Genomic DNA, 26,826 nt, shown 5'->3' with positions numbered 1-26,826 from the left:
GCAAATTTAAATAAGACTGTAATTTTACGAATTAAAGTAAATATGCAGGATTTTCATATAGGTTTTGTGGACAATAATTACGCGAATAAAATTGGATAAAAATTGAGATAATGAGAATCTGTCATACAAGTTGGACCGCTAATAATTGATTTTGAATGTATAGAATTGATTTTCATAATTTTTTATGATTCTCAAAGAATTGATTCTGTTTTTTAAATTTTATTTTTATAATTTGTAGATTTTGAGTGTAAATATTATTTTTACATTGTTTAATATCCAACCAGACATGAGAATTCCAATTTTAAGGGCATGTGATCATGAGGTGATAATTGGATGCATTGGTGCCTAGTTGCCAACGGTTGTAATAACATGACACAAATTCATGAAAATGAAATGTGATAGTGATGAGTACGGTATTTCCCAAACCGAACTATATGAAGGAAAGTATCCACTTCAATTTCCTACTTTCCGAAACACGCCACCATTGTTGATTCATGATGTAATTGTAAATCATCACATGCTTCTCTTCCACATAAAGTAGGCCCACCAACTTATCCCTCTCTAGGACAGTGCTTGTCCTCCCACTACAAACCAAACCCATCACACACTATTTCCTTCCACCCTCCACCTGCTATTTCCTTTGCTTTCCCACAAATTATCCTTCCATTTCTAGATGAGGAGTGTTATTTTAGTACACACCGTATTTTTACATGTATAGAATTACAGCAATTATAACTATTGCTATGGAATGTAAAAAGGGAAAAAAATTAATAAAAATAAAATTTTTATATATATTTTTTATTAATAAGGGAGCTTCTTGTTTGTAGCAAAACATATTTGAATACATTTGAAGAACATTTGATTGATATAAGGGAGCTTTCAAGTTTTAAATACCGACATGAACTTGTTAGACATAGAACTTGACAATAGGTTATATAGAATGATACTCCTCATCTTACCAACTGGTTTTGTAAGGATGAGTTAGGTCAAACTTTAATGTTAAGGATGTCTTATGATTAGAGATTTTATTATGAGACAGACAGAATCAATTAAAGTGAAGTGGTCAAACATTAAAAAACATATTTTCAAAAAAGAATAACGACGCAATTTATTGTACGTTTGCCTTTTATTTCTATATAAATTTTATTATAATGTTTTTTTTATAATGTTAAAATTAATAGTTTAATTTTTATTCAACTACCTGAAATGAATCATTTTAAAATTATAATTTAATAAAAATACCGGGCTTTAGTATTTATTCCAAAAAAAAAAAAGTAAAATGTAATATTTTCTATATATTTGTACAATTTTTTTGACATGTATGATATGGTTAGCTAAATTGATTATTAATTAATTTGATACTACTTTCTGCTCATAATTGTAAAGTATAAAAAATTTCATCTTCAATACATTGAATAATTAATATATAAATAGGATATTTTGTTTTATATTTTGATACATAAATTATTCAATAGATTTTAAAATGGAATCTTTGTAGCTAAAAATGAAAGTTATATGTGCATACAAAACATGAGATCCCAAGTGAAGTGTCAGAAAACATATTATTGATAGTCTAGTTGTATTTGTCGTACTTGTAACTTGCAATAAAGGGCATCCAAAACCCAATCATTTTTTTAACCAAACATTTCCACTTTGGAATTTGGAAACCATAATAAAGATCCTATATGCTGTGCACGCAAACAACTAGTACAATTACAACATCAAACATAGAAGAAGAAGAAAAAAACCTTCAATCAACAGCTATAAGAATTGCTAGCTATCATCAATATAAACTTCACAAGCTTAGCCATGGAAAAGTATGAGATAATTAAAGATATTGGATCAGGAAACTTTGGTGTTGCAAAACTTGTAAGAGAAAAATGGAGTGGAGAGTTATATGCTGTTAAGTTCATTGAAAGAGGCTTCAAGGTTTTACACTTTTCTTCCCTTTCTTTGTTATTTTATAATTATTATTCAGTTCACATACATTGATTATTCACTGAAACTAGAAAATAAATTCTCTCTTATAAATAAAACGGGTGTGTTCAATTTATTAATGATGTTTTATTCAATTCCGTAGATTGATGAACACGTGCAAAGGGAGATTATAAATCACAGGTCCTTGAAACATCCCAATATTGTTAGGTTCAAAGAGGTATAAACATGTGTGTCATTATGCTAATTCAATAATTTTTCAGAAGAAATTTCAACTGGAAAATTTTCAATTTATGGTAATTCCATTGATTGCAGGTGTTGCTCACTCCAACTCATTTAGCAATAGTGATGGAATATGCTGCTGGTGGAGAACTGTTTGAAAGAATATGTAGTGCTGGTAGATTCAGTGAAGACGAGGTAGTTTATTGTAATTTGTAACATAATGTGTTGTTGGTGATTATGTTAATGAACTTTTTAGATTCTAAAAAACAGTAATGAAGATTTTATGCAATGTACACATTAGTCAGTGGCAAGTTGATGTCATGTTTCCAACAAATTTCAATTAGTAACAGTGACATATCTTAGACAAACTTTTCATTTTTGTCTTTAACAGTTTGTTTCTTTATGCTTTTTTTAATGTCACATATACACACAGTATTACTATTTTAAGTTCTAAATAATTTAATCTTGATTTTTTCTTCTTCATGAATATAGGCAAGATATTTCTTCCAGCAGTTGATTTCTGGAGTTAGCTATTGCCATTCAATGGTACCGTTCTTGACAAATCTGATTCTATTTGTTTCAGTCTCACTACTTTAGATGAACAAGAAATATATCATTTTCTTGCAGGAAATTTGCCATAGAGATCTTAAGCTCGAAAACACACTTCTAGATGGAAGCTCGGCACCACGGCTAAAAATATGCGACTTTGGTTACTCAAAGGCAAGAACTGATTATGTTATCACTTAAACTTCATTTAACATATGTTTCATCAGAAGCGCAAACACAACATTAACATACATATGTGTTCTGTCTGACACATAACGTTACGTGTCAGATACCTGACACATCTTCATTACGAAGATATATAATTTAATCAGAATATTGTTAATTAGGGACTATTTTGATTTGATGTGTTCTGTATTTGTTTTCCAGTCATCTGTTCTGCACTCCCAACCAAAATCAACGGTCGGAACCCCGGCTTATATTGCACCAGAGGTCTTATCAAGAAGAGAATATGATGGAAAGGTAACTATTGACTAACTTAATCAATCTAATTAATAAAATTATTCTTTTAGTCATTTGGAACTAAAATCTAGTCAACAATATGTTATGTTCTTATCCTTAAGAATGATTAGATTGCAGATGTTTGGTCTTGTGGGGTGACTTTGTATGTGATGCTTGTTGGTGCTTATCCTTTTGAAGATCCAGAAGACCCAAGAAACTTCAGAAAAACACTTCAGGTTAGTAAACTAATCAATAATTAATTTCCTTAATTAATTTTCTATAAAGTGTCCCTAGTGTAATATACATAACCAATCATAAAATTTATTAATTTGTTTTCAAATAATTTTGTCAGCGAATTCTCAGTGTCCACTATTCTATTCCTGACTATGTCCGCATCAGTCAAGAATGCAGACATCTTTTATCAAGAATATTTGTAGCCAACCCAGAGAAGGTACAAACAATTATTTATGTTCTTTGCATAACTTAACATTTCAAATTTGAATGCTCAAAATTTTAATTATTAATGATGCAGAGAATTACCATACCAGAGATAAAAATGCACCCATGGTTCCTAAAAAACTTGCCACTAGAATTCACAGAGGGTGAAAATAATTTACAAACTAATGAAAACGATTCATCATCACAAAGCATAGAAGAAATATTGTCCATAATTCAAGAAGCTAGAAAAGCAGGAGATGGTCCAAAAGTTAGTGAGCAGTTTGTTGGTGGCAGCATGGATCTTGATGATTTAGATGCAGATGCTGACATAGATGACATTGAAACTAGTGGTGATTTTGTTTGTGCTTTATAAATGATAATGTTGATGTTTGATATTCTACCTTAAAAGTTGTTTTAAGATAACATGTTTCTTTTTCCATCATATCCTTAACAATGTAAGGAATCAAACAACAAACAAACAAAGAAATGGAAGTTACTTGTCTTGATCTTAGGTTAAGTGGAGAATAATATAGTGGTGTTGATTTCTTGCTTTATTGATGCTTTTGTTGCACTTTGCTAAAAAAAATAGTATCAAGTTTGGAAGATATGTTGTTATATAAAAGGTTTCTTTAATTAGGATAATGTACTCTTTTTTTTTGGTTTTTTTTAGTTTGGTGTGTTTTGTTTTCTTGTACGAAACTATGAATTTTATGGTATGGTGATAAACAATCTATCATTGTCATTCTATCAGCATCTTAGGTAGAAGCACTAGTTGATAGTGTAATATGAATGATGCTGATGCATGCACCATGCTGCACGGTCATTAAATTAACTTTTGAAAATAAAATATTAGAAGCAATTCTTTATAAATAAGAGTTTGTTTGGTTAAAAAATGTTATAAATATTAGACAGGAAATGACAATTTGTAATACTAATTTGAGGCCTGTTGAACACGGCGAATTAAATATACTGTTAGTTTTTTTTTATAGAAAACAATTTCATTCATTAGATGAAAAAGAGAGAGTACAAACATAAAGAAATAAAATGTGTTAGGGCATTTCCCATCAACACATTGACAACATCACTAATAATTAAGACTAACAAGCTATGGACATTACAAAGCTTTGAGAGAATAGAAACCAAAAGGAAGGTACCAAGCCAAAACTTTAATCCAATCAACCAAGCAAAGTTTTTCCACAAGAGACATGTGAGTTTTGGAACTCCAATCTTTAAATCTATCCAATTACGGATCATATCTTTAGCTTTGACACTAGCTTTATCACGCTCAAATCGATTATTCGGGTTCACAATATTGATTAATCTCACCACTTGTGAATGAAACAATTGTTGACTGAAAAGAGGAGTTTGATTTACCACATCCCTAGTAAGATTCTTACTCCAAAACACATTTCCTCCGTCCAAGCTTCTTTGAGGCATTTCATCAAATACCTTGAGCACAAACTTAAAACAACCTAAATCTAATAATAACACACCCAACAAAACAAACCAAACAAGAAAAAATAGAACACACAACAAAACAAGTACAATAAAATAAACTATTACATGAAAACACACACATAAAATCCGGGCTTCCTTATCTTCCGGCGGTGGCGGCTCCGGTGGGGGTCGTTTTCCATGTCGATACCACTCTAGGCCATTGGTTGGTGGAGGTGATTTTAGAGTTGCAAATAGTTGATGGTTGATGGTGAAGAGGAGGAGGAGCTTGATGGAGGTTGGAGGAAGAAGCATGTATGGATCTAACATGAGTGAGGGTTTCAAAGGAATGAAAAGAGAGGAGGGAAAACTTACAATGGGAGAGAAACCTCCATTGAAGAGGAGATGACCACCATAATGATGGTGAATAACTTCCATGAAGGAGGAGGAACCCCTACAAGAGGGGAGGTGACACCCATCAAAAGAGGGGAACATAGAAAACCCTAAGTTTAAAGAGAAGGGAGAGCTTCTCTCTCTAAACATTTCACTCTCTCGAAATCATTTAATTTAATTTAAAGTTTTATGTTAATTCTTATCTAATGATTAGGCGTTTAAGCGGATCATAAAAAATCAATTAAACCGACAATCCAAATAAAACCAAATTGAAATAAAATCGATTGTTTCTGATTCAGTTCAAAAACCGAACCGAACCAATAAAAATCGATGTGGTTTGGTTCGGTTCTCGGTTTTAGTTTTTAAGAACCGCCAAACCGATAAATCGAACCGATGAAAATAATTACACTCTAAATCTTTTATTCCACCCATCATTAAGCCCAAATTTTTATCAGTCCAACCATTCTGCATACTTGTTTACATTTTCTTCCTTTCAGCAAAACACGCATCTAGAATCAAATTCCAAAACATAGAAAGTAGAGACCGTAAGTCATAAAAAACTTGTTTCTGCTCTCGCTGTCTACCACCATTGTTGCTCTCACTACCTTCATTCTAATATGTTATGGTCGCCTTCTTTGTGTTCAAGTTCTCTTCTTTGATTTCATATTTATTTATTTTACCTTTTTTGTTCCTTCTTCTTCAACAAAATTTCATACAGTCTTGTTACAAAATAGTTTCGATGTGTGTTTGAGGTGTGAAACATGTTAATTGATATGTATTTTGTTGTGTTCTATTTGTTAAGCTTTCAAATCTCTTTCCAACATTATGATGTCAGGTGTTAAATTTTATATTTAACAGTGAACTTATTTTATGATGCAATGAAAATCATGTCATTGTTTTGTATAGATTAAGAGCAACTTGTTATTTGTTTGAAAAAATAGAGCATGAAATTAATTACATGAAATATTTTATTTTACAAAATAATAGCATAAAATACATCGAAAAACACGATAGTGGAGAATACACTGATGAATATAATGTTTGGAAAAAACATTGCAAACCGATCAACCAAACCAAACCAGTTAGTTTAGTTCGATTCCATTTTTAAATATGTTAAAAACCAAACCAAACCAAATCGATGAAAATGTCTTCGATTCAGATCTTAATTTCTCAAAAGCTATTTTGTAAACAAATTTGTTTCTTTATGTTAATTTTCCTCAAAGATGTTAACTCGTACTTATGTAACAATTCAATTAGCAAAATTGGATAGAGTGAATCTGCAAACCTCGTATAAACAACTGAAGAGTATTTGGATGAGATCATGATAATGGATTTTTTTTAGTTTAATCAGAGATCATGAATTCAAAGAGGTAAGATTTTTTGAGTTTTTTTGTGGATTTTTGGATATGATTGATCTTTTGGGGACTTAATGAATTTTATGGTTGAATGAAGATTTCAATTATGCTTTGTTATTTTTTTTATTATAGAATGTTGTTATTGTTGGATTTGCTTTAGAATTTTATATATATATATATATATATATATATATATATATATATATATATATATATATATATATATATATATATATATATATATATATATATATTCCGCCTAATCTGGTTTGGGGATCAGTTTTGGCAGAGTGGTTTCGGTCTCCTCTTAATCGCAGTTGCGGGAATTGAACCGTGATTCTCCCTATCAAGTCCAACATCAATCACCACTGAACCAACTAAAAATTGGTATATGTGAAAATTTGTTTTTGGTGGTTTGTTTTTGTTGTTGTTGTTGTTGGGTTTAAATGTGGTTTGTTAGGTTTAAATGATATTTGTTGACTCACTTTGTCCAATTTTGTCAAATGTATTGCCGCATTTGAGAAAATTATAACAGGAAAGACCAAGTTGTCTAACGAAATAGTTGTTTAGAGACTAAAAAGTACTAATATTTATTAGATAAGAAACCTAAGTAAAATCTTAAATTAAGTTAAGGGACTAATTAAGTCGTTAACTTTTCATTCATATTTAAGTAAGATTGTTTTCACATTGTAATTATAATTTTCATTATATCAAATATCTATTTATCAATATGCTATTAGAGAGCTCCCAACTTTAATTGTTGTCGTCAGCAATTTTTTCCACCTTTAGTGAGAATTTTTCAAATGACCTTTTTCGGATCGTCACTATTTTACAATCCTATTCTGTTTCTTATCTTCGTTTAAATTTTTTATCACTTTCAATTATCATTGGACTCACTCAAAAATTGTTTCCCCAAAAATAACCAAGCTACTGTATTCGTCGCTCATATATCGGCCAGTTTCCAAAGTTCCCTCGCGTGCCCTCAGATGCCACCTTCATCCTGGTGCATGAGCCTCGTTCTCAACATTGCCTCACGTGCATGTGCATCACACATCGCCTTAGGCATCTGAATTTCCGATGATTTAGTCGTCAGTTTGCTTGTCTGACCCTCCTCGTTATGTTTATGTGGTCAAAATTTAATTCAGACACACTTTGTTTTGAGATATTTTTTTGGTTACAAATGTTTTTATCAATTATTTTCTTCAAGACATTCATTGTCGTTGTCTTGCCAATGTAAGAAGTTATAAAATTATGGCACACCTTCACTAGTTACTGGTAAGAGTTTGCTGTCTCGATCTTTAATTGTTTTTGGTAGTATTTTTAGGGACGCTTGGACTTTTGACTATGGTTCTACTAATCATATGACATTTGATTCCACATTAATATCCTCTTACACTCCACCTTCAAATATTCTTTATATCAATGTTGTTGAGGTATATATCCCATACTCGTGTTGTTTGCTCTAGAAGTATTGACTTACGATCTTCATTCAAGTTACAATTTGTACTTTGTGTTCCTATATTTTCAAACAATTTAATTTTCATCCACATGCTTACCCGTGATCAGAATTGTAAAGCAACACTTTTTACTTCTCAATGTGTTTTTTTCAAGACCTTACCACGAGGGAGATGGTTGGAATTGCAAAAGCAACGGAATTGTTATACTACTTCTCTAAGGAGCCACATGGTTCAAAAGTATTGTCCTCTTGTCTTCAGTCTTAGTCTCCATCTTTTTCCTCGTAAATTTGGCTTCAGCACAAACATCTTGGACATCCTTTATTTTACATAATTAAGTTTACATTTTTTTCTTTGTTCATACTACATTAGATTAAGTATTTTAAATGTAATGTTTGTTAGTTAGCAAAACACAAATGTGTCTATTATTTTAATAAAAGTGTTGAACCATTTTGTGTTATTCATTTTGATGTGTAGGGAGCTTCCTCTACATCTAATATTTTTTATGCAAATTTTTTATCGAATTTATTGATGATTGTAATCGAGTAACTTGGATTTTCTTGATGAATACTAAATCGGAAGTACTACAATTATTTATTCAATTTTATATTATGCTACAAACACAATTTATAAAGGTATAAAAAGAATTCTATTAGATAATAGAAAAGAATTTTCCATTCATGTGTTTTGCAACTTCACCTATAAACATGGTATTATCCATGAATTCACATGTGTATACTCCCCTCAACAAAATAGTGCTGCAGAAAGAAAAAAAAACTATTATTTACTTGAAGCTTCTCAATCTCCCTTATTTCAAATGTAAGTTCCCAACTTTTATTAAGGACAAGACATTTTTACTACTACCTAACTAATTAATCGGGTCTCATCTTAAGTCTTAGATAATGTAAGTTTTGTTAAAATTTTGCTCTTACGGTTTCCCTCTATTCCCATATTACTAAACCCCGAGTCTCGTGTATTTGGTTGTGTTGTGTTTGTTCATGTTCTTAAACAATATCACGACAAGTAAGATCCACGTGTTATGAGATGTATCTTTTAGGGTTATCCACCTAACAAAATAGGGTACAAATGTTATCATCCTCATAGTCGTTTTTTTTTCTTCAAAGATTTTATCTTACACAAAAGTGTGTCATACTCCACTTGTCCTTAGTCTCAATATGAGAATATAAATGACTGAGAGTTTGAGTCTGAGTTTCTTACCTTGATCTTAGTCTCCCTATAGAACATATCCATGTTTCAACTTGTAGTTGTCATATTTTAAAAGTGCATATTTAAAATTTGATGGGAGTGGCTTAAGCTCTAAAGCAGATGGTTGCTTAATGGATGAAATTTTGGCAACATAAACTACATTTAAATCTACGACATCAACTTTGTCGGTAGAAATCTCATAAGAAATATCAGAAGAAATATCAACATGTAAAGCAACTTCAATTTCAACACAAACTGAACATATGTGAGTATCAGTACAAATATCACAAGTATATGCGTCATCAAAATCAGACAAAGACTGGAAATCAGCAAACGGTGAATCATGTGCAACAAGTACTCTTAATGTTCTATTTTGATTAGCCATGATATGATTATTAAATTAAAAATCATATAAAATCACTATCAATAATGAAAATTAAATCAATAATTAAATCAAAATCAAATTAACACAGAATCAAATAAAATCATAAAGCACAGCAATGCAACAATTACAGAAATGCTAACAATGTCCCTGTAGAGAAAATGAATGAAAAAATTAAAAAAACAATTAAAATAAAATCTAAAAATCTTATTAAAAATCAAATAAAATAAAATAACGAATCTATAATTTTTTTTGGATTTAAAAAAATGAAAATACAAATAAAATCAAATAAAATAGAAGAAAAGGAATTTGCAATTTTGAGGGTCGAAACCTCTTAAAAGTCTCTTCTAAATGAGTACTGTTTGTTTAATTTATTCTGATTTTGTGGATAAATTTTGAAGCAATTTGAAATAGTAACTTACTGAGTCACCTGAAAATAGGCTGGAGTACTTACAAGTTACAACTATGCTGCAACCCTAAAAATCAACAAAACAAATAACAAAAAAATACAAAAACAAAGGAAATTGCTAACAAGACTCTAAACTAGGATTTTAAAGTTGCTTAAAATAAACATAAAGTTTCAGACAACGGCGCCAATTTGATCTGCTGTCGCACACAGGTCAAAAACAAGATTAAAACATAGTATATGGAAGCCACACTCGAGTCATATCGCAAGGACTCTTGAATGTTTTACCCAACCGATTGAAAATAAGGGGGTTTAACGTTCAGAACTTAAATCGAAGATGATTAAGGTAAAAGCAAGATTGATAAATAAGTTAATCTACTATATTGATTTCTTACTTATCATTGATTCTTATAATTCAAATTCCCTAAGCTGATTCCATCATATTCTATTATAATACCCACTTACAAGCGCAATTGATATCATATATTGTATGTTCCTAATTTCTGAATTAAGCAAACGGATTTAAGCAATCGCGAATTAAGCAAACGCGACTTAATCAACTGCAATAACGAAAAAGCTACGCTGAAATTAATCTAATTTAATCAACTATATCCTATAAGCAACAATCAAACTAAGCAAATGAAATTAATCCAATTATGCAAACGATTTTATAGGTGGAATTGAAAAGAAATTGAAATTAATAAAAATCTCAAAGTGGACTTCGAATACAGCAGATCGGCTCTTGGAATTAGTTCTCCGTGAAATTCATACAAAGATGTATTTTTTCGTGAAGATTCACAATTATGAAATAAGCTGCATTTTTGGTTTAATTTTTTATATATTATTTTAAATAACTTTGTATTTTAAATTAAAAATAATTTTAAAATATAAATATTAGATACATAAATAATTAAAAAACAAAACATTTATTTTGTGTTAGGATTAATACATTATTTTTACTTTTATTTTCTTTAATTGTACAAAAAATATAATAACACGTGCGTTTGCAGGAGTACTGGTGTGGTACACATGCTTTTGTTTTCAAAATGTAAATAAGAAAAACAAAATTGTTTTACCAAAGTAATCCGTTATTTTTAAAAGAAAGACATTTTTTTAAAATAAAAATAAATTTTTTTTACCAAAATTGTTTTACATCAATAATTTTACATATATTATCTTTAGAAAAAAATGTATCTTAAATTAAAAATAATTTCTAAATAAAAAATACTAGATGCATAAAAAAATAAAAAATAACATATTTTCTTGTGTTTGGATTAATACATTATTTTTACTTTTATTTTCTTTAATTGTATAAAAAATGTAATAATCCGTATGCGCACGGATTTTAGTATGGTTACTCGTGCGTTCACATGGTACTTGTGTGTTACCCGTGTATTTTTAAAAATAATTAACTCGTGTCTATAATTTTTTGATATCTATAAATATTTTAATTTATAGTATATTTTTCTCTTGTACATAAATATAACTTTTATTTAAGCCATTTTTATAATTTTAATTTCAAATTATTTTTTTATAAATCTATTTTGGTCATGCCGTGTTGTAGTGAATTGTTGATAAAAAAAAGGTCATGATAACAAATATAAATATAATTTAAGAAACATATTTTTCTTAATTTTGAAGCTAGTGACAGTTAAAAAAAATCAATATGCAATCAAATTTTAAAAAAGGAATTAATTTTGCTAAAGAAACAATAATAAACACAATCAAATAGTTATGAAATAACGTGCACATTATAGAGTAAAAATTAATGATAATTACTTTTGACATTTATAAAGTATGATAAAATATTAACATGCAATGTATATTTCTTAATTATTAAATAAATTATTTATCTAGTAATAATAAAAGTAATGTATAAAACAAAACAAAAATTAAAAAACTAAAAAAGAAAAGATGGCTATAATAAGGGGAGGCACTGCATTTTGTAGTTATCCATAAGAATCAATCAAAAAAGTTAATATTAATATACAGTACAAAATCAAATCTAATTTTTTTCAAATGGTTCTAAGTCTCACCAATTACACCAATTAGAGCATAACACACGACAATCACTTAATAATAAAATAATAAAATGAATAAATAAATAAATAAATAAATAAATCAAACAGACTCTTATTTCTCTTTCATCGTACCATTATTTTTCTTCTTCTTACGATAAAAATTTCTCTTCTTTATCCAAAAACCCACATGAATCAACTAATGAAACAAAAAATCAAGGAACAATAACATGTTACATATCGAAAGCACAACAGGATGGTCGGATGCAGATGAGTCAGCGAGTGGCGTCGGAGAGATCATAGTGGTCTGGGGCTGCATGGGGAATGAGCGCGGCGGATGTGAGCGGTTCTGATGGCATGTTGCGCAAATTCAGAGATGGTGTTGACGTCAGTGTGGATCTGGGATGAGCACAGTGGCTTCGTGTTGCTAACACGGTGGTTTGGCTCAGACGCAGTCCATCGCTCTTTTGTTCTCCTTTCATGTTCCATTTCATTTTCTGTGTTTCCTGCAGACAAAAATTGTACAATTGTGAGTTTATGGTTTGAAATTGTTGTTATTACAGGTTTATATTTTGAATGATGATAAAGGTTGTGGTATGATTTGATGATACAGGAACTAAAGCATTAGTTTATGAAGAAGAAGACAACATATATCACGTTTACAGAAAAAGTTTGGAAAGATGAAACTGATTGATATTGGAGGCAAGGGTTTAGGGTTTATATTATGAACAGTGAGAATACAAAAAGTCAAGGATATGAATGTGGGCAGAATTTAAAAGACAACAAATATTATAATGATTCAAACGTTGGTTTATATATGAGATTGAAAAATTAAAAGGCATAGCTAGCTGCTGGTTGGAAAAAACAAAAAAGACTCTAATAATCGTTAAAGATTCCTCATCAATTAATGTGATAATTAGTGGATGTAAAATACTTTAATAATTGCTTAAGATTTAATTAATAACAAAAAAATCTGAACCATTTTTTTTGTTTTCAAAGCCCAATTTAGTTATTATTATTATTGATGAAAAATGTAATTATAAATGAATTTATTAATTAAATAAATATTTAAAAGATAATTAAATAAATATACTCATCTTGCTTTATTATATTGTATGATTTGGGCTCTAATAGAAATTGTTTCGATCTCGGGGTCGGAATCAGAAAGGGCCACGAGCGTCTTGCACGGTGTCGAAGAGGAGGAGAGGGGGTGTACCTGCAAGGTACTCCGACGATCAAGTCAGTACGACCACAAATACATGTAAGTGTTTAGGGTTATGAGAAATGTGTTATCTGACCCTCTCAAGGGAGAGGGTTTATATAATGCCCCCAATGTGTGGCCAACTGTCCTACTTTTTAGGCTAAGCCGTGAGTTTAGGCCCTAAACTCGTAGCTGCCAGAATTATAGGAGTAGGCCTAAGAATTCTAGGGAACTGCTCGACACTAGCCGTTAGGCGAGCAGAAGGGCGATTATGGTCGACATGAGGTGAGATCTAGGGAGCCAAACGAATGCCCAAGGACGAGGGAGTTGATTTGGCCGGTTAGATGGCGTCGTGCTCGTGTCGGGCGCGAGGAGAATGTCTTCCCTGCCCGTGCATGATTGGGGCTAGGTCATTGGGATTGTCAGAGGTGGACGTGAAATTGGCCGCTTCTTAGTGTCGTGCGGGTCCAGAATAGAAATCGACTCGAAAATTACCAAACCCGACCCAAAAACCGAGTATTTTCTCAACTCTAGAATAAAACTGAATTATTCGACCCTTCTGCTTTTCGAACTGGAATTTGGCTTCAACATGTAACTTGTGTCTTATCTTTTCAGCTTTCCAACTTATATTAGAATGTGCAAAATGGAATCTCGTAACCCAAGTTATGACCTGTACAGCGAGAAGGTAGCTAATATCTATTAAAGCTTAAAATAAGCACTCATTCAGAAAATAGGCAGAATTCGATTTAACTTTTAAAAACCTTTTAAAACTAAATAAAATAATGTGAGAAGTCTTATAAAAGTCTTAGTACAAAGCAAACATAAAATCATTGTTGTTGGTTTTGTCAACAACAATAATTGAGTTCGGGTAAAGTTGAAACCAAACAGCCCATTGCCTCCCGTCATAGACTGTTGGAGACAAAATTGTACTGATGATGCAAAAACATGGAAATCAGCAATGCAGGTCACTTTAGTCACTGGGAAGACGAAGTTAGGAAGTCATCCTAATTTGTTTGGTAATTTTGTATGTATGACAATTATTATATGTATATATTTAGTCGGTTAGTATTTATATCGATTCAGTTATTCGAGAAAATCAAGGAAAAAAGTGGGGGGAAAGATACTGATACTATACCGAAAATTTCAAAATTTTCTGAATTTTTTTGTTAAATATCGGAAATTCAAAAAATTTCGGTAATTTATATCTTTGATCAGAAATTTGAAATTTCCGGTAATCTCTCATCTTTCACGGTAAAAAATGGAAAGTTATGGAAAATTTTCGGCAATCTTACGAAACTTTCGATAAAAAACTATATATTTCAAATTTTATGGTATTTAGAAGAGACTATAACATAAAAGTGCTAGAAAAGGGGGTGTGAGACACAACTTGGAGGTGACAAGTTAATTCCTCGGTGAGTGGTCATTGGTTTAGTTGAGGCAAAATTTTTTAGAAATTTGCTTAAGGCAGCCTATAGGATTGCTACCATACCCGGTGAAACAATAAAAAATATCCTTAAATTTTAAAAATGTATATTCGGACACACTCCTGCACACGTAATTCATTTACTTTAGAACTACATCTCAAATCTATACATAAACTTATTCCAAAAGTATATCTCCAAACCCTATAATATCCAACATTAAAGTACACTAGTCAACCGTTCACTTGAATCAAGTAAATAAATTCATATCATTAATCATATACTACACTGCTGCAACCATCGCAACAACAATATACTAACATCAACTAAATCCAAAATTAAAATAATTAGCACAAAAAGTATGTCTATAAATATATGAGTGTATTTGGAGATACATTTTCAAAATATAAGGGACAATTTAAATTTTTAAAGAAATTTTCTGACATTAACCATTCCCATTTTTTTAAAGTTAGGAGAAGGGTAGTGTAGTAGTGAGGGGTGTAGTGGGGTGAGGGCTTGAGGAAAAGGCCCACTAACTCTGAAACCGCATGATTTGCCAAACCAAAACCCTATCAAAAAACCAAAACCAAAACCGAAACTGGGCGCCACACCTCTTCCACAGCACAGAAACCATGGGAGGTCGCGGGAGGTCACGAACTCAACGAAAGCACTTTCGCGACAACAGAGAAAACGTTTGGAAGCGTTCCAAATCCGATCCAGATGCTTCCTTATCCTCAGACAAAACTCAAAATACTCATTGGGCTCCTTTCGCTACTCAGAACCCTTCCTTCGATTCATATTACAAGGAACAGTTAATCGTCGATCCACAAGAATGGGACAAATTCATCACAGTTCTCAGAACACCCTTGCCTGCATCCTTTAGAATCAATGCTAGGTAAAGTGCGTTGCAACTAACTTTTCACATTCATTGCTACTTCCTGTTTACATGGATTTTGTTTGTTGGTGTTGCAGTAGTCAATTTGCTGACGATATTCGTTCGCAATTGGAAAATGATTTTGTGCATTCTCTGCGTGCCGAGGTATGGTTACTGCGAAAGTGGAAGTTATGAGAAAATGATGTAACTGTTTTTTGTTTTTAATGTGTGATATTAGAATGATGTGAATTGGTTATTTTAGGTTGCTGAAGGGGGTGAGACGGAGGCTATTCGGCCATTGCTTTGGTATCCAGGGAACTTTGCTTGGCATTCCAATTTTTCAAGGATGCAGCTTAGGAAGAATCAAACACTAGAGAGGTGAATATGTAATGTTGATTGTTTGTTATTTATAGAAACAGGGAACTTCAAGTTTTTTAGCTACTGGGAATATTGACAATTTCTCAATTAGTTCAAATGCATATATTATGTAGGAATGTATCTGTGTTGTTTTATTGTTTTATTACATATGAATGGATTGATTTAAAATTTACCAGTTTGTCACTGAACTGAAACAGTTTCTTGGTGACTTTTAGAATATGGTTGTACTATTTGTTTGTTTATTGTCTGAAGACGTGGTTCTACTCTACGTCTAACTTAGTAATCTCTTCTCCCCCTAGTTTATTTGTCAATCTTATTTGACAGTGATAATCTTAGAATTTTGCGATTCATTGGCTCGAAAAGGGGACAAAATTGACCAGTTGGTTGAAAATTATAGTACTTTGCAATATATCATATTAAATGAGCAGAGTCACTGGATGCCAAATTATCAGGTGATCTCAGTCAGGATAGTGAAATTCTAATCCTAAATGGCCATTTCTTCAACACAGAACATGTTTTGTTTCTATTTTTTCCCTTTCTAAAAATATGATGATAGCCAGAGTATTTGGTCATGTATTGACTTGTATGATGCAAAACTAGAAAGACCATCCTTACTCTTGTGCATTCTTTAAATTTTTTATCTTATTATACAGATATTGTGATTGATCTCTCCTTATTTTTACGGAGGATATTGAGCTTTTGCTTGTTTTCCCTTTTAAAAAATGATTCAAGAACAAATCATTACACACTTCCAAAATTGAATATTATTAGAGTCTGTTTGGTAAAGCCATAAAAAGAGCTTTTAGCTTTTCAGCTCATATAAATAAAAAAGCTCTGTTTGATAACTGTTTTTAGCTTTTAGCTTTTTTACTAGCTTTTATTTTTATTTTTTTGAAAAGCTATTTGAAGTAGCTTTTGAGCTTGTAGCTTGTGACTTTTTCTTCCATTTATACCCTTATTATTGTAACAAAAATCTATTTTTACCCTTCGATATATATTATGATTCAATGTTTAATGTTTTTTTTAATCTTTAATATTAACATTTAAAGTATACAATAAATTTTAAAATAGTGTTGATAATTCTCAAGTTATTGAAACTTAATCGAAGAATCAATGAGATTAACTGAGACGACGAAAATTAAAATTTTTGTTATATTTTTATGGTATAATATTAAATAATAAACTTATTTTTACCATTAATTTAACTGAATTCAAATTTCATGTATTTCGTTAAATTTATTTATATAATTTATATACAAATGTAAAATATTTTGATGTTTCTTAAATTTTTCACATATATTGAAATTGCTTTGTAAGTTTGTATTAATATATTTTTTTATCAAATATATAAATTAATTTAATAATAAAATAATATAGTAGATGAATAAATCACAATTTTTTTAATAAGAATGTCCTTTTGTGTCATTTTGTTTTTATCAGCTAGTGTAACAGCTAATTTACCAAACACTCAAATTAACTTATCAACTATCAGTCACCAGCTACCAGTCATCAGCTACCAGCTACCAGCTAGTTTTATCAGAGCCTTAAATTAATTTATTTCTCAGTTGTTGATATATGACCATTGGAGTTGGAGGAGTCACTGGGCACATTGTTCATGTAATTATCTTTACTTCACACAGGGGAATTGGAAGAGTCACTGGGCACATTGTTCATGTAATTATCTTTATTTCACACAGGGGAAGAGAGAGACACACACATCAAAATGCAGCAATATGAATATTGACTAACGACGAAAACACATTCTATTTTATTCTTATTATACTGTTATCTCAATTGCTGCCTCTAATTCGCTGAATTCTCAGGTTCCACGAATTCTTAAAGCTAGAGAACGAAATTGGAAATATGACAAGACAGGAAGCTGTCAGTATGGTGGGTTTCTTTATCTCCTCTTTCATTTTCATGATCGTATATAATGATTTTCTTTTTGTTCTTGATTTCTGAATGGCTAAATTTCTTAGGTTACTACTACTTTTGACGTCTTAAGAATTAATTTATACCACTCTAATGGTTGTTTGTGACAGGTTCCTCCCCTATTCTTGGATGTGCATTCAGACCATTTTGTACTTGATAGTAAGCAATTTCTGGTGCACTAAATACCCTGTTTTTTTATCAGCCATGATTCAATTTGCTACATTTGAAACTCAAGCTTTGCTTGTTTTGACCTTTCACTTTTCTTTGTTTTAGTGTGTGCTGCACCAGGTTCCAAAACATTCCAATTGCTCGAGATTATACACCAATCAACAAAAGCCGGATCACTACCTGCCGGAATGGTTTGTTTACATTATTTGTGTGCCAATTTTAATTGCTTTGATCATCAGTTGGTGGTCAGCAGCATCTTATATATTGGACTCAATAGTTTGCTAAAACTATTGACCAAAACAGCAAGCTCCATTTGCAACATTTGCTAACTAGTGTCTTTTTTGTAATTATAGGTTATAGCAAATGATCTTGATGTCAAAAGATGTAATCTTCTCATCCACCAAACCAAAAGAATGTGCACGGCCAACCTAATTGTTACTAATCACGAAGCACAACATTTCCCAGGATGCCGTTTAAAAGGGAATCATAAAAGAGAGGAGTTAGATCACAATATTCACCAACTGTTATTTGATCGTGTTTTGTGTGATGTCCCGTGTAGTGGAGATGGTACGCTTCGTAAGGCACCTGATATGTGGAGAAAATGGTAGTTTTAATTTCTTCTTGAGCTTCACTTTCTTTTCAACCTAAAATATTGCTTTTATGACTTATTTTACTTCTGCAGGAATTCAGGGATGGGACAAGCGCTTCATAGCCTACAAATTTTAATTGCTATGCGAGGTACTTTCTGAATATTTTGCATATATTTTAGGGCATGCCTTTGCTAGCTTGTGTTTTCGTTTCCTTATCCGGCGTCGTCATTATGCTCAAATTTGTTGGCTTTTTTCAATTAGAGTATTGCTAATCGGTAATAGGCAATGTAGGTCGCTCACCAAGTCTACCTTTTGTTCAAGACATTTTGATGACTTGGATTTTAATCCTGGCACCCGAGGCTCGTAGGCGATATAAAAATTCATTGTAAATCCTTCTCGAGGTTGGGGGGAGTACTGAGTTGTCTTTCCCTTGAAATGAGGATAGCCCCTCCCCTCACACTAAAAACTTTGTAATCCTTCAGGAAAAAAGATTCATAATAAGATGACACAAGTCTACTGATAATGGTTTAGTGTCGTACTTTATGAATAATCAGAATGCATGATCATAAGTTGAACTCAACTATACTTATCTTAGTTTTCTAGCATGGGAAAATGAGCATTTAGGTTTAATCACAAAAAGTTCATGTTGACTTTAGCTGAGTTATCCTTTTGTTTAAAATTTGTCTTTATCATTGAGTGAAACCCTTTGTTCTTCTAGATTAATATTTCTCTATAAATCTTTGGTCTGTACATCTTCCCTATATATTTGAAAGAGATCACACTTGTATTATGTTGAGTCTCGAGGAGTGGAGTAGTAGGCTAGTAGCTTCTCTACCTGTCGTGTTTGTCATGTGTCTTTTGAAGATGAAAAGCATTATTTTGCACCAAGGAAGATATTTGTATAAAGCTGTTTAAACTGATTTCGTTGAAGAATTTACTTCTGTTTATTTTCTTAAATAAATAGAAATGAATTTGTGAAACTTCTATTGCAGTAATCTTAACAACTACATTGATTATCTCAGGTTTATCTTTACTCAAAATTGGTGGGAAAATGGTTTACTCTACGTGCTCAATGAATCCTATTGAAAATGAAGCTGTGGTTGCAGAGGTAATCTACTTTGAGTACTCTATATTTTCATGAAGCCATGCTAGTTGACGTCTTGAGTCTTGACTCAGAAAAGTGTTTTGGTATATAAGATAAGCTAGTCACTAGTTAACCTCGAAAGCACAGTACACGGATTTCTTAGGTGTAACTGTAAATAAAAATTACAGATGAGCCTTACACGCACAAAGAAAAAATTGAACACTGGGAGAAATAGGTAGGCCTTGAGAGTCTAGAACACGAAAATCTAACAAGGAGCTGTCTCAATTCCAATTTTCTTTATACCCTCTTTTTACTGTTTTGCAGGTTTTGCGGAGGTGTGGCGAGTCCGTCAAACTTGTTGATGTGTCTAGTGAGCTTCCACAACTAATTCGTCGGCCAGGTCTCAAGAGATGGAAGGTTTGTGTTTGCTGTGGCCACTTTAACATACTTTCTTTTTGCTTTCAATCCTAGTTTTGATTATAATGCATATTTTAAGTTTTTTTTAATAAGCCAAAATATATTAAGATATATAATCTAGCACAAGGAGTGCGGGGAAAGAAAGAAGAAAAATGTTACAAACATTATAAAGATCAAGACTTGGCCTAAAAAACTAGCCTACTGCCTACCGAAACACAACCCAAAAAAAGGATTACAAGGATAAGAACACAAAACAAGACAAAAATAAACAACCCGACCAACCAAGATCAACCTCAATTCAATGGCGGATTAGACCACCATTGATGAAGAAGGTAGTCAAACTCGGGAGATTTTGCTTTCAACCACTGAGATTCCATTTGTTCAAAGTCAACAATTTGAGATACATAAGATTCTATTTGTTCAAAGTCAACAATTTGAGATACATATGATTCTATTTGTTCAAATTGTCTAGAGTTCCCAAATTAACCATAGGCATACCAACAAAATCACCTGAATCGTTTCCTTCATAGCCGTAGTCTTTGAAATTAAACCACAAAATTAGTGTTTGTACATGCCCAAGTATTAGTATGTTTCTGGGTTTTCTGGAGATCGTGTCCTTTTATATCATATGATGATACAATCTATAGGATTTTGAAGGAAAACAGTGGTTGGCTTTCTTAGTTTCCTATTTTATGTAAGGTAATTGGTGTTCCAATGTAGTTCAACAGTTGTGAGTAAAATACTGTTAGGATACTTCAAGAGCCTAAGTCAAAAGAGGATGATGTGTTAGTGGAAGTGGGACATGAGAGACCTAAAGTGTGGAGAGTTTATGAGAGAAAAAAAGAGAAAGGAGTGGAGGGAATAACTGATAGAACGAGGTTATCTTTAGGACGTTATGTTTTATATTTTAAGTATGCAGTTTGTCTTAAGGCAGTTATGCATTCTGTTTTTATTAAGTATACAGTTTATGTCAAGGAGTTATGTCATATGTTGTATTTTGAAAATGACCACTTGGTTGACAGGGATTTTGTGATCCCACTTACCCCCAACAATTCCAATCTTAAATAGAATTGTGTGTTCTAGCCAGATTTAGAAAAAAAATCGTGAAACCATTGATTATGAGCGATTTTGGCCAGTTCCGGCCACAATCAACTGTTTTCCGATCAGCACCATTACAAGCCGAGAAGGATGGCAAGATGCCGAGGCGCAACAATTACGGTTCGGCAGAGGCCATTTTCCCACAAATACACCTGCCTACCAAAATATCATATAAAATCTTCAAATATATAGTATTATTTTCTCGTTTTAGTAATATTTAATTTTTGTTACAAACGTATTGCGATCTTGCTAGCCCTTCCCGCTCTTACAAAAATAATTGGGTAGAATCTTCAGATCTTAGTTATGATCTTACTGTCCCCTTCTGATCCTATGCAAGATCCCAATTTTGACAACCTTGCTCTTGGTCACTTTCACATATAGAACGGTCAAGTTTTTGTTTGTAGCAGTTTGCTTTAGTTTTTTTGTTTTTGAAGAGCTAAAATGAAAGATAATTGCATTTGATAAAATCATAGTTTTATTATATAAGACTTAAGATTAAGTCAATATACAATCAGCAGCATTAAATGTCATCATTTTAAAGCTGTTTGATTTTGGAGATGCAGGTATATGACAAGAGCAGTTGGTTGGCCTCTTACAGTGATGTTCCTAAGTTTCGTAGAAGTGTAATTTTTCCCAGTATGTTTCCTTCTGGCAAAGGAAACCAGGATCTTGATAGTGGTAATGGTAATAATGATATGGAAGATAACATTACTAGTGTAGAAAATGGAAAAGCTGAAGATGGTGTTGAAGCACTAGAGAATCCTGTTACGTCCGAGTCTGCTGATGAAGTTTCAGCTTTTCCTCTAGAGCATTGCATGAGGATATTGCCTCATGATCAGAACACTGGGGCCTTCTTCATTGCTGTCCTGCAAAAAGTTTCTCCTCTGCCAGGTAGTCTCATATAATAACATCTCTCTATCTCTATCACTATCTCTATCTCTCTCCCCCTCTTTCTCTCTAAGCTTCAGTTTTTACCTTTTCATTTTACCTGGACTTTTGCTCATGATGTTGTTTTCGTTCTTGCAGTTGTTCCGGAAAAACCTAGCAAACAAATTGTTGAACAAAATGTAGAACCACCAAACCAGAGTCTTGAGAACGCACAAACAACACAGATCAATTCATCTGACGGTACAATTGAAGAAGTCGTCAAAGCAGTTCCAGAGGAAAATATGATTGACAGTCTATCCAATACAGAAGATTTGGAAGCTACTCCTCTTACACGTGAAGAACAGAATTCTGAGGAAACTGAAGTGCCACATAATGCACAGGACACAGCAAAGAAGGTTTCAGGCAAAAGAAAGCTACAAATTCAAGGCCAATGGAGAGGTGTTGACCCTGTTGTCTTTTTTAAAGATGATACAATTATTAATAGTATAAGGGACTTCTATGGGATTGATGAGCGTTTTCCATTCAATGGCCACCTTATCACACGAAACAGTGATACAAGTCACGTGAAAAGAATTTACTATGTCTCCAAGTTTGTCAAGGATATTCTTGAGTTGAACTTCTCAGCTGGACAGCAACTGAAAATAACCTCAGTTGGCATGAAGATGTTTGTAAGTATACTTTATTCTCAACCTCAATTTAGAGATATTGTTCTTGTTAGAATTTTTATATTACATGATTGTCTTATTTTATTTGTCATCCATTTTTTGGATTTAAATAAATAATAATTTGTGTAGAAGATAATAATGTCTCGGTTAGAAAGCTAAAAAACATCGGTTTAGGCATGGTTGACATTCAGTCAGAGTTTGAAAAGTTTAAATAGCAAAAGAGAAATGTGTAAATTTTTTACTGTTTGACATTCAAATCAATGTTAATTTATTAGAGTTAGATACTAGTATTTCATAGGTCATTTAATGAATTTCAGTACTGAGTGAAATGTTCTTGCCGTTATCTTACAGGAAAGACAAACAGCACGAGAAGGTAGCGATGCACCATGTGCTTTCCGGATATCATCTGAAGGATTGCCCCTTATTCTCCCATACATAACAAAGCAAATTATACAGGCATCTCCTGTGGACTTCAAGCATCTTCTGCAGGACAAAGATGTAAAATTTACAGATTTTGCTGATGCCGAGTTTGGTAAAAAGGCAGAAAATCTATTGCCAGGCTGTTGCGTGATAGTTCTGGGTAAAGGTATGTATCCCAGGTGATGCTTTAGAAAAGGTTAAACTACACCGTTTGTATCGACATATCTGTTTAGTGACATTTTTCCTTTTCTGTAGAGAACACAGTTGCTACAGAGCCCCTCAAAGTTGATGAGTCAACAATAGCCATCGGATGCTGGAGGGGTAGGGCAAGGTTGTCAGTGATGGTTACTGCAATGGACTGCCAAGAATTGCTTGGAAGGCTTTTAATACGTCTAGACACAGAAAAGGGCTCTTCTGGGCTTGCAGACAAATCCTCTAATGATGTGGGAGGTGAAGCCTGTACAGAAGTTGAAGGATAAAAATCAAAAGCTACTATCAGTTAGAGAAGGACTCCTCAACTGATATTTAATACTCTGTTGTAACAGATATTTATTATTTATGCTTATTACATTTACAGAAATGATTTTTTATTTAACCAATGAATGTTCAATGATTAATGTTTGTGAATCTCAGTCATTAGTTTCTAATACATACCTTGTTTCATATTTGTATTGGTACTCATAATCCAATGCTAGGAAATATTGCATAAATTGTTTGTGAGAAACACCATTTCTATACAACTGAGGTTCATTCAACATGAGAGATGATTCCGATTCTACTGTGCATCCAGCTTATCAATGGCACAACTTTTAAATTTTGGCCAAATTCATTTATGTAAATCATTACTTAGCATAAAGGTTGCATGTACATGATTGATTTGTCGGTTAGTGTATTGTTGAGCCTTAATATTGTTTTTGGATTTATAAAGAATCTTGTCATCCAAGCCAATATTTCTGAGCTTTGCTAAATGGTCACAGCTGACAAATAGCTACAATAGGCCACGAGGACACGAGTAATTAACATCACAAAACATTCAGAGTCATATCTATTCACTTGAGAAGTTCGTGAATCATGAATATTATACCAGCAATCTATAATTCTATATTAACCTTCATTCACTTGAGAAGTTCGTGAATCATGAATATTATACCAGCAATCTATAATTCTATATTAACCTTCATTTGTTGTCCTTCACTTCGGAGCCCAAACAAATTAAATTTGAAGTATACAAGAAAGAAATCCGCCAAACCTTTCAAAATTTGGTAATAGGAACATAGAACCATGAAATTTACTAAATTGAATCAAATAAAAAAAATAATCAAGACTGACAACACATACTGCTCTTAGCAGGGACCTCCTGCCCTGGACCTGGAACAACAATTTTCTGCCCCAATAAAGAAGCTGAGTTCCCATTTCCCTGACTTTCATCAGCAGCCAGGTTTTTCTTGTTGACAATGTTGTATATCTCAGTCAAAACTGTCATGAAGGATGACTCAACATTAGTTGCTTGCAATGCAGAGGTCTCTAAGAAAAACAAGCCTTCTTTCTCGGCAAACTCTTTGGCATCCTCTGTTGATACATCACGCTGGTTCTCAAGATCACTCTTGTTCCCTACAAGAATGATGACTATATTCTTATCAGCATGGTTGCGAAGTTCTTCTAGCCAACGGGGTATATGATCAAAGCTCTGACGCTTCGTGATGTCGTAAACCAACATTGCTCCTACAGCACCCCTGTAGTATGCACTTGTAACTGCTCTATATCTGCACCATAAGCCATTGAAATATTAATGCAATTTATTGTATTTTGTACTGGAAAATTAAACATGCACGTGTTACTCATAAATCTGTTTTGTTTATCTTTCTATATTATTATTCATATCCCGCAGCTTGAGAATGTAGAGCAAAAGCCAGACAGAAAAACAAATTACAGGGGTTCATCAGCTTAATTGATTAACAATAGTTTCATATGAATAATTTATTAAATAGTAGCATTAATCTCAAATCCTGTGAAGTCGATCAATCTGCAAAATTTAAATCTAATGAGACTGCATTTTTTAATTCCTTTGAGTTTTACAATGCTGCAACATCTATTTAAAAATAATACTCAGGTAGCTTACTTGTAAATGAATCTAAAACATTGCATTAAACCATTTAATTTCACATTTTTATGATTATATAATCAAGATTATAAATAACATAAAAACAAAAACGAACAATAAACTGCACCGTTATTCTTTTAGAGACATTTTATGAACATTTTTATGAATATATTATTTTAGACGAGACACTTTATGAACATTATTAACATACTTTATTATAGAAATCTCTAACAAGAATCACAAATACTAAAAATAGTCATTGAAATGTGAATTAATTTATAATAAATTAAATAGAAGTAATTTCGTAAAGAAATAGGTGGATTTTTTCTTTTTGTAAACGATCTTGCAAAGAAAAGGTGAAAAAGAGAAGGAGCGAGTATTCAGTTCAAAATTGAAATGCCAAAACACATTCTGATCTCCAATCATACACTTCGCGATCGATCTTTATCTACTACAATCAGATCACGCAGGAAACGACGCAGATCGCGTAGTAAACGACGCAATAAACGGTTGTAACATAGATAACAGATTCAGTTGTAGTTACCGAAAGCCGTTAGAAAGTTAGTTAGAGAAAGAGAGAGTACCGTTCTTGACCAGCAGTATCCCAGATCTGAGCCTTGACGGTCTTATGATCGATGACAAGAGTCCTCGTCTGAAATTCAACTCCGATGGTGGACTTCGAGTCCAAGCTGAACTCGTTTCTTGAAAATCTCGCTAGTATCTGTGATTTCCCCACCGCTGAATCACCAATCAGAACCACCTTGAAGACGTAGTCAATCCTCTGGTTTGCATCTCCGTAACCGCCTGAACTTGCCATCTCCGATCACAACAATAATATTATTTCTCTCTGGTTCTTCTGTGAATTCAATTATATACTCTCTCTCACACACACTTGAGTTCTTGTGTTTCTTTTGCTTCAAGATTAAAACTACTAATAAAGGAGTTTGAGTTTTCAACAGCAAAAAAACTAATAAAGGAGATAGATATATTTAATAATAATAATAATAATAAAGATAATAGTTGGATGGATCCTGTGATAGGTGAGATTAGACCATTTTCTGAAATTGTCTTTTTGATTAAATGAGTTAACTATTTATTTATAATTTATTAATATGTATTATTGTTACAGTGATGATGCACGAAGGGATGAAGAGGTGTAATTGCGCGGCAATGAAAAATGCCAAGCTGGCATGTGTTGTTTAGTTTAGGGTGAAAAATGAAAAGTGGCGCAAGAGTGTTGGGTGTCGGTTTCTACACGAAAAACATGATTGCGAGTGGGAGAGATTCGTAATGATAAACTAATTAATGTGAAATAAATAATAATGATTGTGATTGCTAAAT

General features: G+C 32.3%; 3 protein-coding genes across 3 annotated transcripts; 2 read left to right on the top strand and 1 right to left on the bottom strand.

The window, feature by feature from the left end:
- Positions 1 to 1,555: 1,555 nt before the first annotated feature.
- On the top strand, positions 1,556 to 4,117 carry LOC131603252 (serine/threonine-protein kinase SAPK2). Its single transcript, XM_058875551.1, has 9 exons — positions 1,556 to 1,929; positions 2,081 to 2,155; positions 2,251 to 2,352; positions 2,650 to 2,703; positions 2,785 to 2,877; positions 3,091 to 3,183; positions 3,294 to 3,398; positions 3,515 to 3,613; positions 3,695 to 4,117. Exons 1-9 carry the CDS (start codon positions 1,810 to 1,812, stop codon positions 3,971 to 3,973), a joined length of 1,020 nt encoding a protein of 339 aa, XP_058731534.1. The 5' UTR covers positions 1,556 to 1,809; the 3' UTR covers positions 3,974 to 4,117.
- An 11,280-nt stretch (positions 4,118 to 15,397) lies between these two features.
- Positions 15,398 to 24,049, top strand: LOC131603250 (uncharacterized). Its single transcript, XM_058875549.1, has 14 exons — positions 15,398 to 15,765; positions 15,843 to 15,909; positions 16,007 to 16,122; positions 17,946 to 18,012; positions 18,165 to 18,213; positions 18,328 to 18,413; positions 18,576 to 18,826; positions 18,905 to 18,960; positions 19,835 to 19,920; positions 20,221 to 20,313; positions 21,975 to 22,302; positions 22,438 to 22,967; positions 23,316 to 23,550; positions 23,640 to 24,049. Exons 1-14 carry the CDS (start codon positions 15,419 to 15,421, stop codon positions 23,861 to 23,863), a joined length of 2,535 nt encoding a protein of 844 aa, XP_058731532.1. The 5' UTR covers positions 15,398 to 15,418; the 3' UTR covers positions 23,864 to 24,049.
- Positions 24,050 to 24,515: 466 nt separating this feature from the next.
- Positions 24,516 to 26,502, bottom strand: LOC131603251 (ras-related protein Rab11A). The gene is made up of 2 exons (XM_058875550.1): positions 26,070 to 26,502; positions 24,516 to 25,147 (listed from the first exon to the last, which is right to left on the bottom strand). Exons 1-2 carry the CDS (start codon positions 26,300 to 26,302, stop codon positions 24,703 to 24,705), a joined length of 678 nt encoding a protein of 225 aa, XP_058731533.1. The 5' UTR covers positions 26,303 to 26,502; the 3' UTR covers positions 24,516 to 24,702.
- Between the last annotated feature and the right edge of the window lie 324 nt (positions 26,503 to 26,826).

The sequence above is a fragment of the Vicia villosa genome, linkage group LG5 (genome assembly GCF_029867415.1).
Source record: "Vicia villosa cultivar HV-30 ecotype Madison, WI linkage group LG5, Vvil1.0, whole genome shotgun sequence".
Classification (NCBI taxonomy): domain Eukaryota; kingdom Viridiplantae; phylum Streptophyta; class Magnoliopsida; order Fabales; family Fabaceae; genus Vicia; species Vicia villosa.
The sequence above is the reverse complement of the archived record's forward strand: the minus strand, read 5'-3'. Positions and strand labels throughout refer to the sequence as shown.